The 18,690-nt window shown below is 38.6% G+C and overlaps 1 protein-coding gene across 17 annotated transcripts in view; it reads right to left on the minus strand.

The window, feature by feature from the left end:
* Positions 1-18,690, minus strand: part of LOC127427329 (nuclear receptor corepressor 1-like) — a 137,778-nt gene that overhangs the window by 114,726 nt on the left and 4,362 nt on the right. For 13 of the 17 annotated variants that reach the window (XM_051674908.1, XM_051674945.1, XM_051674964.1 and 10 more), the window contains exons 2-4: positions 6,748-7,116; positions 6,556-6,618; positions 5,015-5,216 (exon numbers count right to left, since the gene is read on the minus strand). In XM_051674908.1, the coding sequence (XP_051530868.1) occupies positions 5,015-5,122 (108 nt within the window). In that variant the 5' untranslated portion in view covers positions 5,123-5,216; positions 6,556-6,618; positions 6,748-7,116. The remainder of the gene's footprint in view (positions 1-5,014; positions 5,217-6,555; positions 6,619-6,747; positions 7,117-18,690) is intronic. The other 4 variants (XM_051674922.1, XM_051674901.1, XM_051674916.1 and 1 more) reach the window with 3 other exon arrangements.

Here is an 18,690-nt window from a genome sequence, read left to right on the forward strand (position 1 = left end):
TTTGCAGCGACAAAGCGACTGGAAGTCTTTTTAATTTTCAATGAGAGTTGGTAGTTTCTGACAACATGAGCGACAGCTGACCACTGGCGATGTGATGTAGAGGTGTTCAGCGATAAGACTAATTAAGAAAAGTTTAACTTTATGAAACTGAGCAGCAATGTGCGCTAAACAATTGGCATTAGAGCACACATGATCCGTCTCTCGTAAGATACTACAGTTGAGTACAGGCAAGTTACTGTATATAATGCTACTGAGAGCGTTTTCACTGTTCTATATGAGTTATCTCTGCATGTGGGATGAGACATGTAATAAATGATGCGTGGAAAACAGTGTCAGGAATTGTCTGCATTTTAAAGAAGTAGGAATGCCCACTACGATCAACAGCTTTAAGCGTGAATGCCCCATGACATAGCACTAGTAGTACAGAGATAAAAATTTAAGTAGGTTAGGTCTGACTGTTGAGAGAGGGAAGGTAAATCTTTCTCTCTCTTACCCTCTGCTTTTGTTGCCTCTCTGTGTGAGGAACAGGACCACGCATGTAACACCAAATAATGGTGATGCTAGTCTATTGGTTCAGAATCTGTGCGCCACACACAAAGCTAGCAGGTTAAAGGGACAGTTTATCCAAAAATGAAAATTTGCATCATTAACTCATGCCATCCCAGATGTGTGAATTTTTTTCTTCTGCACAACACAAATGAAAATTTTTATAAGAATATCTCAGCTCTGTAGGTTCATACAATGTAAGTGAATGGTGGCCAGAACTTTGAAGGTTCAAAAAGCATATAAAGGTTGTATAAAAGTAATCCGTATAAATCCAGTGGTTAAATCCATATCTTCAGAAGCGATATGGTAAGTGTGGGTGAGAAACAGATTAATAATTAAGTCCTTTTTTAAAGGAATAGTTCACCCAAAAATGAAAATTAGCTGATAACTTACCCTCAGGCCATCCAAGATGTATCTGAGTTTCTATCTTCATCAAAACAGAATTTAAGACTTTTAGGATTTCATTTCAAGCCTCCTCCTTTAAACAATGCAAGTGAATGTCCTCCATTTTTTTGATGGACCAAAATGCATATTTAGGGTGCATCAAAATAATCCACGCGACTCCAGTCGACAAATAAAGTTCTTCTGAATGCAAACGATTGATTATTTTGAGAAACAAAACAATACTTATATACTTTTTAACTACAAACGTAGTTAAAACTTCCGTACATCTCTGTGACGTGCGCTCATGAGAGGGATGACGTAAGCTCGTTGGTAAGGTCACGCGTCACGTGGAGGAGGAAGCAGTCGTCATTGTTTATATTGTTTTTTTTTTTATTATTATTTGGAAATTATTATTATATTGTTTTGAAATTGTTTTGGACAGTTTTGGTTTGTGAACGGCACAAGTTTCTCTTGTAAACAATGACGCGCTTCCTGACTCCTCCTCTACGTGACGTGTGACATTACCAATGAGCTTATCACCAAGGTACTTTCCCCCGGGACTAGTACTTTTCATCGCTTTCGCACCTAAGGAACTATAATTCCTTGGAGCCGTTTTTGGGGGATTTTTGGCTCCTAATCTGGAGTAGGTACTTTGGGGGCGTATAGGGAATGTTGGAGACTGTGGGAGGTGCTGCACCCTGTGATTGTTAAAAAAAAACCTATGACGCACAAAGCATTGAGAAAGGAGAGGAGTCCACAGCCTCCATTTGTGAACAACTAGCTGCTAGCATGCTACTCAGAGGATTTTACAATTCCTTTAACAGAAATAAAAGAAACCCAACAAAGTATCCAAAGAGGATATCCTGTTTCACATGTGTGTGTATGTGTGTGTGTGTAACCTCATTTGAAGACACACTTTGAGTTTTCATCGCATCTGTACTGTTTGTACTGTGTGACTATACTTTGGCCTTGTGCTTGGGATTATTGTCATGCTGAAAGGTGAATTTCCTCCCAAGCTTCAGTTTTTTTAGCAGACTGAATCAGGTTCTCTTGCAGTATTTCCCTATATTTTGCTCCGTCCATTATTCCTTCAATTCTAACAAGATGACCAGTCCCTGCTGATGAGAAGCATCCCCACAGCATGATGCTGCCACCACCATACTTCACTGTAGGGATGGTGTGTCTTGAGGCATAGGAAGTGTTAGGTCTTTGAGTTTTGGCCAAAAAGCTCGATCTTGGTCTCATCTAACCACAAAACCTTCTCCCACATCACAGCTGGGTTACTCACATGCTTTCTGGCAAACTCCAGATGTGCTTTCAGATGGTACTTTTTGAGTAACGGCTTCTTTCTTGCCACCCTCCCATACAGGCCAGCGTTATGCAGTGCTCTTGATATGGTTGACTGGTGCATCATTACCCCACTCCCAGCCACTGAACTCTGTAGCTCCTTCAAAGTGATTGTTAGCCTCTCTGTGGCTTCTCTCACAAGTCTCCTTTTTGTTAGAGTGCTGAGTTTTGAGGGACAGCCTTTTCTTGACAGTACCTGGGTGGTGTGGTGCAGCTTCCACTTCCTGATTATTGATCCAGCTGTGCTCACTGGGATATCCAAACATTTGGATATTATTTTGTACCCTTTCCCTAATCTATGCATTTTTATTACTTTATTCTAACTTCTGTGGAATGCTCTTTGGTCTTCATTTTCCTTCAGATTCACAGCCTGACCAATGATCCTTCAACAATGTTTTTTTTTTTATCCAGAAAATGTGATTGCAACTTTAATGATTCACAGGTGGATGCCAATGGTAAAGTAATTGTGTCCTCGTTAGGGCAATTTCTGTCATCGGTGTAACCTGGCAGCTTCCACAGCACAGGGGTTGAATACTTATGCAAGCAAGATATTTCAGGGTTTTTTTTATTATTTTTTTATATTTCCCAACATAAAACCAATTTCACCTAACAATAATTGATTTTGAGTTCCAGTGTTTTAAAATAAAATATCAAACAGAATGAAATTTCAATGCATCATTTGTAATTCAGTAATATGAGATAATTGGTCAGGGGTCTGAATACTTTTGCAAGGCACTGTACCATTTCAACACTTTAAATAGGGATGCACCGATATGGAATTTCTAGGCCAATACGATAACAAATTATTCACAGCTCATTGTGGCCGATACCGATATTTAAAATGTTTTAATTTATCATTTAATCTGGAACTACCAATTCATTAAAAGCTTCTCATTTGAAAAATAGGTGTAATTTAAAAGCTAGGAATTTGGACTTGCTGCTATTTATGATTCGGCAGACAAAACATGACCCAGAAATTAGGGATGTTCAGATCACTGATCGCATCGGTCGATATTCACGTCTTATGTCTCTATCGGTGATCAGTAATTTGGCAGATTGCGTAAACCGGTCGCTCATGTCGCAAAAGACGCGTGACTCGTTTAAGACTTCAGCAGCACTGTCATGACATAACGGAGTGTGAGGAATACTGCCATAGTGTTGTAAGACAACAAACTTGATTCAGCAGTTGAGAAAGAAGCAGTGGGAGAGGTATGGTGAATATGAAAAGTTTGTGTACTGTACTGTTAATATGGCGTTTCATAAGCGACAGGGTAAATGGAAACCAGCGCAAGCTGTGAAAAGGTCCTTATTATCGTTCATGGCGGCAGCTTCTCAGTCTCCACCAGGCACAGGCAACTCAGTAATAACGTGAATAAGATGGTGTAATTCAAACATCTTCATTACATATCTCCTGATTAAATGGCTATTAACAATAATAGCACATGTAGAGTCCAGAAACATGTGCTCTTTCTCCACTTTCTCCACTTTCCTTTCATCTCTTGCCCTTATGAGATAGCGCGTGTTCCCCTCATTAAAGTTCAAGCAGCAACAAGTGAAAAATGAACTATTAATACAATCATCCAACTAAATTAAAATGCAGGGAAGGAATTTATAAATATAATAATTATTTATACAATATTAAGATACCATAATATAATGTACTAAATATAGTGCAAAAATAAAATAGAAATGAATAAGGAATAATAATAATAATAATAATAATAATAATAATATGAAACAATGACGACAAATCAATAACCAAGAAAATGTCACATTAAGTTTAATTGCACCTATGGGTTGTCAGTTTGTCTTCAGTTTAACACCAAGCTTCATTTTTTTTTTTTTTTATCTAAATATAGAGAATATTTTGTTAGCCTATACTTGATTTAGTTTTTTTTTTTTTTTTTTTTTTTAAGCTTTTTAATAAGCCTTTTAAACTTTTTAATATTTTTTTGTCAGCAAAAACTAGGCAAAGTGATATTACTGGGAAGATAAAAATTCAATTAATAGTAACAGAGTGCAGAAAGCTTACATATAGCCAGTTATGTCTTGATAAAAGGTGAAATTATTGGTATTGGGATCTGTATCAGCCGATCAGGTGACAAGTAGATAGGTGATCGGTATCAGTTGTAAAAATCCTGATTGAAGCATCCCTACCAGAAATGTTCCTATATTACAGATGTATGCTGATTTGAATGAGAAATAAATGAAAAATGTTTACAGTGCTCATTTAAATGTGTGTTTATGGTAATCCTGATGACTCGCTAACAGAGAGAGAATAATGTACTTCTAATAGCTGTAATAATGCATTAAACAAAAATTAGGTGATAAAAAGCATGTAACGAATATAAGTTCACTGTCACTTGCTGCTGCCCGAGTCCCTACTTGAAGAAGCTGTAGATTCTCAGCTGAAAGCAAATAAACCAAAACAATTATCGCTGAAAATCTATATATTTATAAAATATGGTGCATCCCTAGATTAAAAGTTATTAAATATTAGATCAAATTCCCTCAAAATCAACCTTTAGACATCGAGTCATTTTGTGAGAAAATAAAATCAAAAGTGCCTTTTACCCCCGTTGTACCCTACATTGTTACTTGCAGGGATATCTTCTGTTTAAAATATTTCTGGTCAAGCAAGACGTGTGGTGCAGAGCTCTGCAGCAAAAACAATACAATATAACAGATCAGATGCATGTGGTTATAGTTTTTTTTTGGAGGTGCAGGTGGTACTGACCGACGTGTGGCGTGTGGAGCTGAAGGTGTACTGCACTGAGTGTGGTGGGTAACGGCTCTGCTCGCTGCTGAAGGACCCCTGGCTAGGGGTGAAGCCTGAACTGGACATGCTGTGGCGGTCTGGTGGGGGGCCGGAGGCTCAGACTGGGCCTGGAGCACTGCTGCTCAATCATGGGCTCAACATGACTGTGCTGCCAGACCACCTTAGGAAGGGCAAGAGAAAAACAAAGACATCAGAACATTGTCAAGAGCCAAAGATTCTGGAGGCTTCGGTACAAACTCTTTCCATGACTGAGCAAGTTTTAGAAGGTCTGTGCTAACAATTGGCAGCCATTTCTATTCTAAATTAGCTTTATTTCACAGGATCGCTATGCAAATTTTTTCTTTAGTTTTCCAGAAAAAAGTACTAGGGCTGTCAGTTATTGCAAAGAACATATCCAGCTGTTAACAAAAGGGAGTAAAAAGATGAATTCACTTCATATTCTCAAATCTTAACTAAAAAGTAAAATGCATAAAGAAACGCTTCAACAGACGCATCAATGTTAACTTAGTGTTGCATATTAGCCTATACCGGTGCCATAATACTACCATGGACTCAAGCTTCATAATACCAGCTTTACCACAGTGTTTTTATTCAAACAAACGCATGTACGTACATAATGCTTATGCAGCGAGATGCTAACAAGAGCAAGCCAAGGCATAGTCAAGACACAACCGCCAAAGACCTTCACCTAAGGGGCCGTTCACTCTGAAAGCAACTATCTTGTTCTATGTAAGCATGAGACACTGAAAAAACAGTGAGACATGCTTACATAGAAAAAGACAGTGGCGATGCATTTTATAGACGCTATGTGATTTTAAAAGGAAATTTAACCTTTAAAATGCATCTCGAGACACCTGCGTTCTGTTTTATTCGCTGCACTGTTCGTTTTAGCCCAAAAATGCAATCGATCACAACAGGTCAGCAAGTCATCGTCAATGCTTGGCACACATCCAAACTTCAAATGCTCATTTTAACGTGCATTTTTATCTTAAATTCAACAAATATTTATATTTCACAGCCTTAAAAAGTATTGGCTTACTAAAACCAACAAAAGGAGTTTATAATATTATCAAGCCTGTGAGATTTGTAATGATGACAATATGTCGACACCAAGCACATCAAAGAAAACATCTGTTTTTTGTTTTTTCTTCAAGAATGTCAAATGCTCCACGGCCCTGCCTTTCTGCTGTTGGCAGGACCTTCCACCTATATGCAAGATCTGAAGAGTCGGAGTGAAAGACACTATTGTAGATACTGGCTCAGTTAGCTCACTGTGCCAGATGGCACCATGAATTTCTGTATTTAAAAATGCACAGTCTACATCATAAATGAACTAAGAGACCGAATAATACAGAAACAAAAAGGATTGTTATTTACATGTTTCTTGGATGAACAGAAGAATCAGAATAATGCATTACTGTTTCATCTAAGGTAAACATGGTTGTGTGCATTTGCTGACTCATTGCTGTCTCTTGATGTAATGTCCATTGAAAACACACCTGTTGACCTCTGCTGGTGCTGGTGATATCTGCAGCTGGACAGTGGCCATCTCTCCTGATAGCCTACACCAGGACAGAAGACATAAAATGCAACCACAGAAGTTGCTCTCAAAAGCTACAGGGTATTATGGTGTACACTAAGCTTTTGACCACTGATCTGAATAAAGACTTAAACTATAAGACAATCTTTACCTCACAAACATCATTTTGTATTCTTCCATCCACATAAATGCATCATCATCAGAACAAATGCTTGATTTTCCTTACAGGTAAATGCATTTCTATATCATTAAAATATTAGCAAGAAAAGGCCTACATTTTCTGTATATTGCCAAAATATTTTGTGTATGTCAAGACCTTTTTTATATTAGGTCAAGGGCATTTTTTTGTATTTTACATTTGACAGGACATGCTTCAGTACATGCTCAAAGACCTCTGTCCCATCTACCAGCACTAGAGTCTGTTTCAGTCAGCAGGAATCTCGATGACTGGAGCTGGCTGAGTGCACTTCAGTTCAGTGTGCGCAAATGGGATTTTCCATGCACCTGTCCAAATGGTTATCTGTCAGAGCATGAGAAAGAACATGGCCTAATCAGGAGATACATTAGACCCCTTGTTTGATATGTCCATACTTCACTTTCAGACCCTTTTGTCCCTCTTTCCACTCTTTCATCAGCTTCAAAACCTTACACTACATCTTATTGCTACCATTCTAGCCATTAGCTAATTCATCCGTCATCTCCTCAAAACATGTTTCAGTCTGAGTGAAAAGAAATTCACAAAGAGAAAATACCAAAAAGTGCAGAGGCGGTGTTCACAAAATGTATCAAACACTGGTAGGTCATTCACAAATTTAACCTGGAGCTAAAACACTGTTCAAAAGCCATAAGCAAAAAAAAAATCAGTTAAGCTGAATCACAAAATTGCCACTCTGCTCTTATTTGTACATGATTTTGTCATAAAAAAAAAAAGACATAAAAACTTTTAAAAAGGTAATATAGTGCATGGACACATGCATAAGACCATCTGCTCTAGGGAAGCTTATTGCTTAACTCTACCAATGATCTGAGATCAGTTTAGTGGACTCTGTCCTGATGGTCAAGATTAGATTTGGGTAGAAGAGAATCAACCTTGATCAAAGTGAAATGGCAACTTCTCCCAGGAGGAGTGTCCTAGCTGGCCAACCATCTTAACACATTCCATTGAACACTAACCTCATTCGTTACATGTTGTTGAACATCTCTACAAATGACACCTAAAACCAAAACTGCAATAGTCTTCAAAGTGAGGTATGCCACTGCCCAGCAGCAAAACTAACCACCAAAGGACTAAATTAGAGATGCACTAAGGTAGGTCAAACATCAGTTTTGGTCATTGGCTGATTGTTTAAAAAACAGCCAATGATCGTGCGTATTATTTTCTGTCAATCACAAGGGTGCTGCGTCAGACAAGGCTGATAAATTGACAGATATTCAGTATTTTTAAATTACAAGCCGATAAATTTTCCTATTAAGCTGATTCGTTTCTCAAGCTGCGAGGGCACCTAGAATCACCTGCGTGCACATGAAGGAGCAGTTTTGAGACATGTAAACGACCAATGAAAGTTTTAGTTGTTACGTGCCATTGTGATTACAGAATATTGAACTAGCATGTATTAACGTCTCATTTAAACAGTCCTGCACAGAGCCGCAACTGACGTGCATAAGCTCATGATGTCGCTCTACTCAACAGTAACCCTGTAACTTTTAAATGTCTTGTCTAATGATAAAAAGCCAAATATCAATAAAACTTGTATCATATGCAAATATGTGGATATCAGGAACCCCACACAACATGCACAAATACAGCATTTTCTTTAAGTCAAGAGCTCATAGGTTTTTCTTTGTCTGAATCACGTATTCTTTTAGCCTAGATCAAAACTGTGTCCCCCTAATGTATTTACAATTTCTTTGTGCAAACAAATTACTAAAATGGGATGACTAGACAGAAACCAGGAGAAATTGCTATCAATCATTTAAAACACAAAATCTTTAACATGTACACTACCGGTCAAAAGTTTTGAAACACCTGACCGAGATGTTTCTCATGATCTTAAAAATCTTTTGATCTGAAGGTGTATGCTTAAATGTTTGAAATTAGTTTTGTAGACAAAAATATAATTGTGCCAACATATTAATTCATTTCATTATAAATCTAAAATTTAATAAATAAAAAAAAAAAGTTTTTGAAATTGATGACTTGGACAAAATAATAAAGAAAAGCAGCCAATAAGTGCCCAACATAGATGGGAACTCTTTCAATACTGTTTTAAAAAGCATCCCAGGGTGATACCTCAAGAAGTTGGTTGAGAAAATGTCAAGAGTACATTTCTGCAAATTCTAGGCAAAGGGTGACTACTTTGAAGATGCTAAAATATAACACAGTTTTGATTTATTTTGGAATTTGTTTAGTCACAACATAATTCCCATAGTTCCATTTATGTTATTCCATAGTTTTAATGACTTTATTATTATTCTAAAATGTGAAAAAAATTATAATAAAGAATGAGTGTTTCAAAACTTTTGACCAGTAGTGTGTATGACACACACACACACACACACACACACACACACACACACACACAGGGTTGGGAGGGTTACTTTTGAAATGTACTCCACTACAGATTACAGAATACATGCTGTAAAATGTCATTTGTAACGTATTTCGTTAGATTACTCAAGGTCAGTAACGTATTCTAAATACTTTGGATTACTTCTTCAGCACTGGATTTTTTCACATTTTTTGACTATAAAAACTCTGCCAGTACAGTAACACAAAACACACGTTAAAAATACATTCTCTGAAAAACCGAAATATCTTATGCAGTGTTGTTTCTAAAACAAGATCAATCAAATTGATCTTGTTTTAAGGATTTTTAGATATTTTTACAGGAAAAACAATAAAAAAAATATTATCAAGAATAAGATTTTTGCCCTAATATCAAAAGGTCTTACTAGAAAAAAAGAAATTATGATCCAATGTGAATTTTCTTGATAAAAAATATGATCGTGCCTGGTAATACGTGCATGTAAAATGGCTAGAAATAGCATTTTAAATTAGCGTAAAACTGACAATTTACACAAGGTTTATTTCCATTTCTTCTGCTCCAAACTTACTTCAAACTTACTTCTCTGTCTGCTCGTATGAATGTAACACATCATAAGAAAGTGTTTCACCGCTGTTCAAATGCACTTTGGATCACATCATTTATATGTATAAATGTTTTCCATCTGAAAGGACTAAATATTAAATGAAACAAATGACAATAAAATGCAAACAAATCTCTTCAGTAATCAAAATACTTTTTGAATGTAACTATTCTAAATACCAATGATTTAAATATTATATTATGACTTGTATTTTAAATACATAATCCCATTACATGTATTCCGTTCCAACCGTGTGTATATACAAGTTAAAAGTTGTGTAACATTTTTAGTAATTATAATGCTAAATAAAAGTTAATTAATATTTTAGCACTTTTAAGTATATTGTCATTTAGGCATTATAACGGCCTATCGGCCACCCTGCTCTCTAGATTTCGTTCATTAAGAAACCCATATCAGTTGACCACTATTTCATGATAATGAAAGTTAATAATGTACTTTTTGTTTCAGTGTTCTGTTAATAACTGAGACTAGTTGAAAGACTAAAAGCCATAAAAAAATGAAAGACACAGAGACACAGAAAATAAAGTTACTATTTAAATTTCTTTCAAAGTTGCATGATTAATTATCAGTGATTCAAAACAAGATAGCATAAAAAGACCAGAACCAACAAACTATCAGTTTCATATATACAGTATATACATTTTTGCCAAGATGAAAGAATGAGGACTTTACAATGTTATGGTGGAAACAAAAAACCCAAAAACAAAGAGCCAACGTGACAGCTTGCCCCCAAGTATTTTACGATGCTTGCTCACTCACAAGCATTAATGTGCCGTGCTTGGCCAGACACGGCAGCACAACATGTCCTGTGTTCCACTCCACTGTCCCCCAGCCAGCACATTAGGCAACTGCTATAAAAACCAACAACAACAAGAAATGGAAAAAAGACAAGCCTGGCACTCTGTATCTCTCCTGATGTCAAGCCTAATTAAGCTGCAAGTAGGACTGTCACGGTGAAGGACTTTTCCTTGCAGTGATTTTGGGTGGCTCAACAGCACGATATGAGGTATTAGCACCCTTTTATTTTTTTTGCAAATGACTTAAATTTATCCTGATTTTAGTTCTATATAAAGAAGCTCTATTGTTGGGCTATTATTATGTAGTCTATATTGTTGCTTTTTAAATGAGAAAGATGACACAATTTTAAGACAAATTAAATACTTGTTTATTGTTAAATTCAGAACACAGAGAGGCAATGAGGTGCAATAAGAACACAAGGTAGGCTACACGCTTTTTCTCCTTTGTGGAAAAAAAAAGGATTAAGCTTAGCCATCCTAGGTTAAATATAAATTGTCAAATGAAAATAAAGCAAATTGTTAAGGCTTGTTTAGTGCAAATCTATGGAGCCTCTGTACAAATCACAATGGAAGACAGTTCCTAATGAATTAAAAAAGAGCCAGTATTTGTGCAACTGTAACTGTGCAAAACTAATGCAATATAAAAGATATTGTAAAAAATAAATGAAAATGAAATATTCCTTTCCTTTAGCATAAGGAATAAAGTCTGTAAGATTTAGACCTGGGTTGTCATGTCCTTGTTGCGTGCTAGAAAAACCAACATGTTCACCTTATGTGGTTTCAGAGAGGATCGGAGAGGGGTAACAATGTTCCCAGTGGCACTAAAAACTCTCTCTGATGGTATGCTCATTGCACAAATGCACATGTACTTGCCGGCGACTTTGGAGAGCAGAGGAAATCTACCCTGGTTACCATGCCTCCAGGCGAGTGGATCTGTGTTGGAGTCTATGGGCTCCTCCTGTAGGTAGCGCATGAGTTCAGTATCTGCTCGAGCTCTCTTAGGTATGGACGCGGAGGTGGTTGTCCATGACTTCAGCAGGTCTCAAAGAGTCTTTTTTGCAGCAAGTGGCACCACTGCTTGCGCAAAGTACTCTTCGTCTCCAACCACTGATGCATTGGCACCGCTCCCTCCATTTTTACATTTAAATCATCCCAGCAAGCCAGCAACAGAATAGAGGCAGCCTGCAATTCCATATTCATTAAATATCCTGCACAGAGTAGCCTACTGGCCGTTAATTTATTGAACTGAAATTAGCTTCTTAAATCTATTTATTTAAATCTATACATTTTGAAATATTTTTTGTTTCAATATATTTTTATTAAATGAAAAAATACATTTAAATCATCCCAGCAACAGAATATAGGCATAGCTTAGAGGCTGCAAAGCCATATTAACTTGAATTTGAATGTAGCCTAAATGACAAGTATTTTATTGATTGTGAACTCTATGCAATTTGGTCATTGATAAAGTTGCCTCTAATAACCTAATAGTCTAAATTTCATAGTTTACCAGTATGAGGCCATGCTGAGGGATTTGGAGTTCCGCTTGTGCTTTCACCAGATCTCTTCTCTTCAACCAGCTCTGAGAGAACGTACTGACCAAAGTGTGGCACAGGCCCATTGCTCGGGCTGTGTGGTCCTTAGCGCTTGCCATTGTGTGTCACTGCAAAATGTAAATTATGACCAAAGCAGTTCAGCCACGGCCAGTTCAACTTGTTCACTGCTGCTACAATGTTTGCCCCGTTGTCTGTAGTGATACAGGACAGCTTCTTTTCATCCAGGGACCACTCATCATATGTGTGGCAGACAGCTTCCATAATATTGTCAGGCATGTGGTTCTGGGGCATAAACACTGTTTCAAGGCAACGTGATTTAAGAGTCCAGTCCGTGCTCAGATAATGTACCGTTAGACTCATAAGAAGTAAAATTGACACTTGACCACATATCAGTTGTGGCAGAGTAGTAGTCAACATTCTTGAGCTCCCTTTTGATCAATGTCTTTACTGTGTTGTACATTTTCAGGACAGCAGTCTCTGAGAAGTAGGTTTTGCCAGGCAACTCGTATTGCTTGACAAATTTTTGAAGCATTGACTTGAATGCAGGTTTCTCCACCGTGCTAAACGGAACCATCTCCTCAAACAGAAACTGCGTAATAGCGGCTGTAAGGCATTTATGCCTGTCACTTTCACAGCTGTATTTGAAAACTCGCGCAAAGGCTTCAACCAATCCTAACTGTCAGTTGGCACCAGCCTGAGCTGTCCCTTTTGTGGCTGCTCCACGACTTGGTGGCAGCTGCGCTTCAATAGCTGGATGATAGGTAGCTAGGTGCAACCTCAAATTTGATGTATTTCCCCATTTCACAGGGACCTTACTGGCACAGATTTTGCATATAGCCTCGTCTAAATTGGCTGGCTCTCCCTTTTCATTCGGTCTAAAGCTGAAATGTTCCCAAACTGGCGAAGTTACATTTGGTTTTGGGACCAGAGCAGCTGCCATTGTTTCAGTCTTAAAAAACAAAGACAAACTCAGCAGCACCAGATGCAAACAGAAAAATTACACTCTTAACTCGTTTTCATTTTTAATTTATTTAAAAAAAATAAAAAAATAAAAAAAAAAAAGTGTAAAACAAGAAGGTCATAGCCTCATGAAAAAAGAAACGTGAACAGTGGTTGCAGCGGTTGCTTGCCATCCTCTGCGGTTGGCTTGTCAGTAGCAAGGTATTACAATATTGCGGTTATCGCGCCAGCCCTAGCTGCAAGTTAGATTAGAATCAGATTTAATTCAACCTTGTCATTGTGTCAAGTACAGGTACAGAGCCAATGAAATGTACACCGATCAGCCACAACATTAAAACCACCTGCCTAATATGGTGTAGGTCCCCCTCGTGCCACCAAAACAGCACCAACCCGCATATCAGAATAGCATTCTGAGATTATATTCTTCTGACCACAATTATACAGAGTGGTTATCTAAGTTACCGTAGACTTTGTCAGTTCGAACCAGTCTGGCCATTCTCTGTTGACCCCTCTCATCAACAAGGCATTTCCGTCCACAGAACTGCCATTCACTGGATGTTTTTTGTTTTTGGCACCATTATTGGTAAATTCTAGAGACTGTTATGCGTGAAATCCCAGGAGATCAGCAATTACAGAAATACTCAAACCAGCCCATCTGGCACCAACAATCATGCCACGCTCCAAATCATTGAGATCAAATTTTCTTCCCCATTCTGATGGTTGATGTGAAAAAATAACTGAAGCTCCTGACCCATATCTGCATGATTTTACGCACTTCACTGCTGCCACAAGATTGGCTGATTAGATAATCGCATGGATGAATGTTGGTGCAGACGGGCTGGCACGAGGGGGACCTACACAATATTAGGCAGGTGGTTTCAAAATGTTAGGCTAACAGAAGTAGTACAGCAATGAAATAGTGTTTTAAGTCAGTAAATTTGCAACTGGTGAGGTTTATTTTGTGTGTGTTCAGCAGTCCAAAAAGCTGTTTCTGAGTCTGCTGGTTCGACAGCGGAGACTCCTGTAGCGTTTCCCAATTGAAAGAAGCATAAACAGTTCATGATTAAGGCGCGGTCAGTCAGTCATATGTGTTGACCAATAGGAAGTTGCTTGATTTGGCAGTGACCTATGTGTGGGTGGTGGTACTGAATATTCACAATGGACAAGGATATCATTTTAGCGGTAAGTTTATTTTTAACATCACTCACAGAGTATATATTGCAGCATTAAAAAGAGGCTACTTGGCAATACATTTTTTGCTGGTTTCACATGCGCTCAATGTCTGCCCATGCTTCTTCACCCACAGAATTTCACCGTGCAAAGGTAAATGTGACGCCGCCTTTGGTGTGAGGTGTCCTTGATGTTACTCTCACCCTCCATAAGCAGCGCTTGTGAAGAATGTCCCTGTTGGAGGGTAGCTGGACCCTAGTGATGTACTGGCCGGTTTTCATCACAGACTAGAGGGCCTTCTGATCTGAGACAGTGCAGTTGCCATACCCCCATGCTGTGCCTTCTTGATGAGGGTGGATGTGTTGAGGGCCCAGAAAAGTTTCTCAGAGATGTGGACACCCAGGAACATGAAGCTGGACATGCGTTCCATCTAGGCCCCGTTGATGTAGATGGGAAGTGTGCGTGGCCTCTTCTTGTCCGTCAGTGAGCTAACATGAGCTCCTTAGTCTTCTAGGTGTTGAGAGCCTAAGTTTTTGTCTGCGCTAGGGGTTGCATGACTACTGATTTTTAGGGGGTTTTCACACTGGGCACGTTTGCTGCGGTCCGATTCTGAGTGTGATTGTTCCTGGTGACCCCTGCAGCGTTGAGCTGGTTTCACACTCACCTGAATCTATCGAACCCCGGTCCATTTGCGTTCATCTTACGTCATCACAAACACGCATGGAGAACACAACGCGACTCATCATACTTTGTTTTTTTGTTATTTTGGTGCCATTATGCACAGAAGAGTGAACGACAACTGCATATATGTGGGCTTCATGGTGTAACTCATCAGATGTCCAGGGGAAGGCGGCTTGTTGCTGCTCGCAAACGGCTTTTTTAGAGGAGACAGCTGATTGCAAGGAATTCATTTGCATCTTTGTTTACACTGCACGCTTACGCTCGTGTCCAAGGTGAAGTTATCGCCACTGTCATCTCTTATTATACCCTATATTTATAACCTATAATAGTATTTATATATAGTATTTATAAGACAGACAGACAGACAGACAGATAGTATTTATAGTGTTGATTGTACTTGTATGTCATTGTGGCGTCATTACTTTTTTGGGATTTCAGGAATGAAAAACACATGGGCAGGTTACTTTACTTCCGAGTCCGAGTTGCTTTCACATTCATGCGAATCACGCTACAGTTCCATTGCAACTGAAATCAGACCACCTCCTAGAGGTAGTCTCGGGTTCGGTACCATGGTGCGCTTCCCGGTCCGCATGACAGCTTTCACATTACCAATTTTTCTTGCGAACCGTGCTCTGTTTCGAACTAAACTGCCAGTGTGAAAGCACCCTTAAAAGGAATAGTTCACCCAAAAATGAAAATTTGCTGATAATTTACTCCCCCTCAGGCCATCCAAGATGTATCTGAGTTTCTTTCTTCATCAAAACAGAATTTAAGACTTTTAGGATTTCATTTCAGGCCTCCTCTTCTAAACAATGCAAGTGAATGTCCTCCATTTTTTGATGGTCCAAAATGCATATTTAGGGTGCATCAAAATAATCCACACGACTCCAGTCGACAAATAAAGGTCTTCTGAACCCAAACGATTGATTATTTTTAGAAACAAAACAATACTTATATACTTTTTAACTACAAATTTTCGCTTCCGTACATCTGTGACGTGCGCTCATGAGAAGGATGACGTAAGCTCGTTGGTAAGGTCATGCGTCATGTGGAGGATGTCAGGAAGCACGTCATTGTTTACATTGTTTTTTTTTTATTATTATTTGGAAATGATTTTATATATATACACTATATTGCCAAAAGTATTCGCTCACCTGCCTTTAGACGCATATGAACTTAAGTGACATCCCATTCTTAATCCATAGGGTTTAATATGACGTCGACCCACCCTTTGCTGCTATAACAGCTTCAACTCTTCTGGGAAGGCTTTCCACAAGGTTTAGGAGTGTGTTTATGGGAATTTTTGACCATTCTTCCAGAAGCGTATTTGTGAGGTCAGACACTGATTTTGGACGAGATGGCCTGGCTCGCAGTCTTCGCTCTAATTCATCCCAAAGGTGCTCTATCGGGTTGATGTCAGGACTCTGTGCAGGCCAGTCAAGTTCTTCCACACCAAACTCGCTCATCCATGTCTTTATGGACCTTGCTTTGTGCACTGGTGTGTAGTCATGTTGGAACAGGAAGGGGCCATCCCCAAACTGTTCCCACAAAGTTGGGAGCATGGAATTGTCCAAAATCTCTTGGTATGCTGAAGCATTCAGAGTTCCTTTCACTGGAACTAAGGGGCCAAGCCCAGCTCCTGAAAAACAACCCCACACCATAATCCCCCCTCCACCAAACTTCACAGTCAGCACAATGCAATCAAACAAGTACCGTTCTCCTGGCAACCGCCAAACTCAGACTCGTCCATCTGATTGCCAGATGGAGAAGCGCGATTTGTCACTCCAGAGAACGCATCTCCACTGCTCTAGAGTCCAGTGGCGGCGTGCTTTACACCACTGCATCCGACGCTTTGCATTGCACTTGGTGATGTATGGCTTGGATGCAGCTGCTCGGCCATGGAAACCCATTCCATGAAGCTCTCTACGCACTGTTCTTGAGCTAATCTGAAGGCCACATGAACTTTGGAGGTCTGTAGCGATTGACTCTGCAGAAAGTTGGCGACCTCTGCGCACTATGCGCCTCAGCATCCGCTGACCCCGCTCTGTCATTTTATGTGGCCTACCACTTCGTGGCTGAGTTGCTGTCATTCCCAGTCGCTTCCACTTTGTTATAATACCACTGACAGTTGACTGTGGAATATTTAGTAGCGAGGAAATTTCACGACTGGACTTGTTGCACAGGTGGCATCCTATCACAGTACCACGCTGGAATTCACTGAGCTCCTGAGAGCGGCCCATTCTTTCACAAATGTTTGTAGAAGCAGTCTGCATGCCTAGGTGCTTCATTTTATACACCTGTGGCCATGGAAGTGATTGGAACACCTGAATTTAATTATTTGGATGGGTGAGCGAATACTTTTGGCAATATAGTGTATATAAGTAAAATCACAGTAACACTTTACAAAAAAGTTCCATTAGTTAACATTATTTAACATTATTACTGCAGTTAACATAAACTAATGAACTTAATGTTAGTTACAACATATACTAATGCATTTTTAAAATCAAAAGTTGTATTAGTTAATGCACTATGAACGAACATAAACTAACAATGAACAATTGTATTTTTATTAACAAACATTGATTAATAAATGCTGTAAAAATATACTGTTCATTGTTTGTTCATGATAACTAATGCATTAACTAACGTTAAAGAAATGAAATCTTTTTATAAAGTGTTACCAAAATTACATTAAAATTACATTAATTGTGAAATCACTCATTATTAAACAAATGCGTGAAGACACATGGCCGTTATTGAAGGTTAGACAGTTACATCTGTTATTAGTGGTACTGTGACCAACATTAATCTGATTTAAATTGGGATCCTAAATAAATGGACTTTATTTACTTTCCAGCATTGTGTCTCACCAACTAGGCAACAGCGAAGCATGAAATTAACACTCACCACACACAATCCACCACCGCACCGTTGTCTGCTGAGCTGCAAAAAGATGCTCTGATGTTTACCTTTCAATCTGCTACATTACTGACTGCACTGACAAACTATAGCTGGCTAACAGGAAACAGATGTGATAAACAGCAGTGACATGGTTAACGTTATATTAGTTATATAAAATGATGGGGTCATTTTTTATTAACTTTCCAGTATGTATTTCACAAAGTAGTTAGCAATTTAAGGAGAAGAGATCGCTCAAATCCACACGGTTTAACTCCGCCCTGTCTGCAGAGCCACCATCAGTTCAGAGTCAGCTCTGTAAACAGTGGAGTCGGAGCGCGCTCTGCTGGACAAACTACACTATGACACCAATTCTAAAGCATTGTTTTCTGCATTATATGTTCTGAAAAAAAAGTTTTCATATCGGCGCATATCGGTAAAAAAAGCTAATATCGGCCGACCGATATATCGGTCGGGCACTAAAAATAAATAAATAAACATCAGTACTGTATGTTTAGTATCAGTCAATTGCTGACCATTAAAATAAAGAAAAAATAAAAATAAAATAAATAGCTAAATAAACATCAGTACTGTTTAGTATCGGCCAACAATATTGGCCGGCCGACCGAGATATCGGTCGGGCACTAATCCTCACAGACTAGCACTGAGGGGCCATTTACATGACAACTTTTTAAACTAAAAACGGAAAACTTTTTACGCGTTTTGGCTGTTTGTTTACATGACAACGGCGTTTTGGGGCCTGAAAATGCAAACTTTTGAAAACGGGTTTCAAAGTGCACGTTTTTGAAAACAATGCCGTTATAGTCTCTGTGTAAACATACAAAAACACGAATTTGTGAA

Source organism: Myxocyprinus asiaticus, chromosome 3 (assembly GCF_019703515.2).
Source record: "Myxocyprinus asiaticus isolate MX2 ecotype Aquarium Trade chromosome 3, UBuf_Myxa_2, whole genome shotgun sequence".
In the NCBI taxonomy this organism is placed as follows: Eukaryota; Metazoa; Chordata; class Actinopteri; order Cypriniformes; family Catostomidae; genus Myxocyprinus; species Myxocyprinus asiaticus.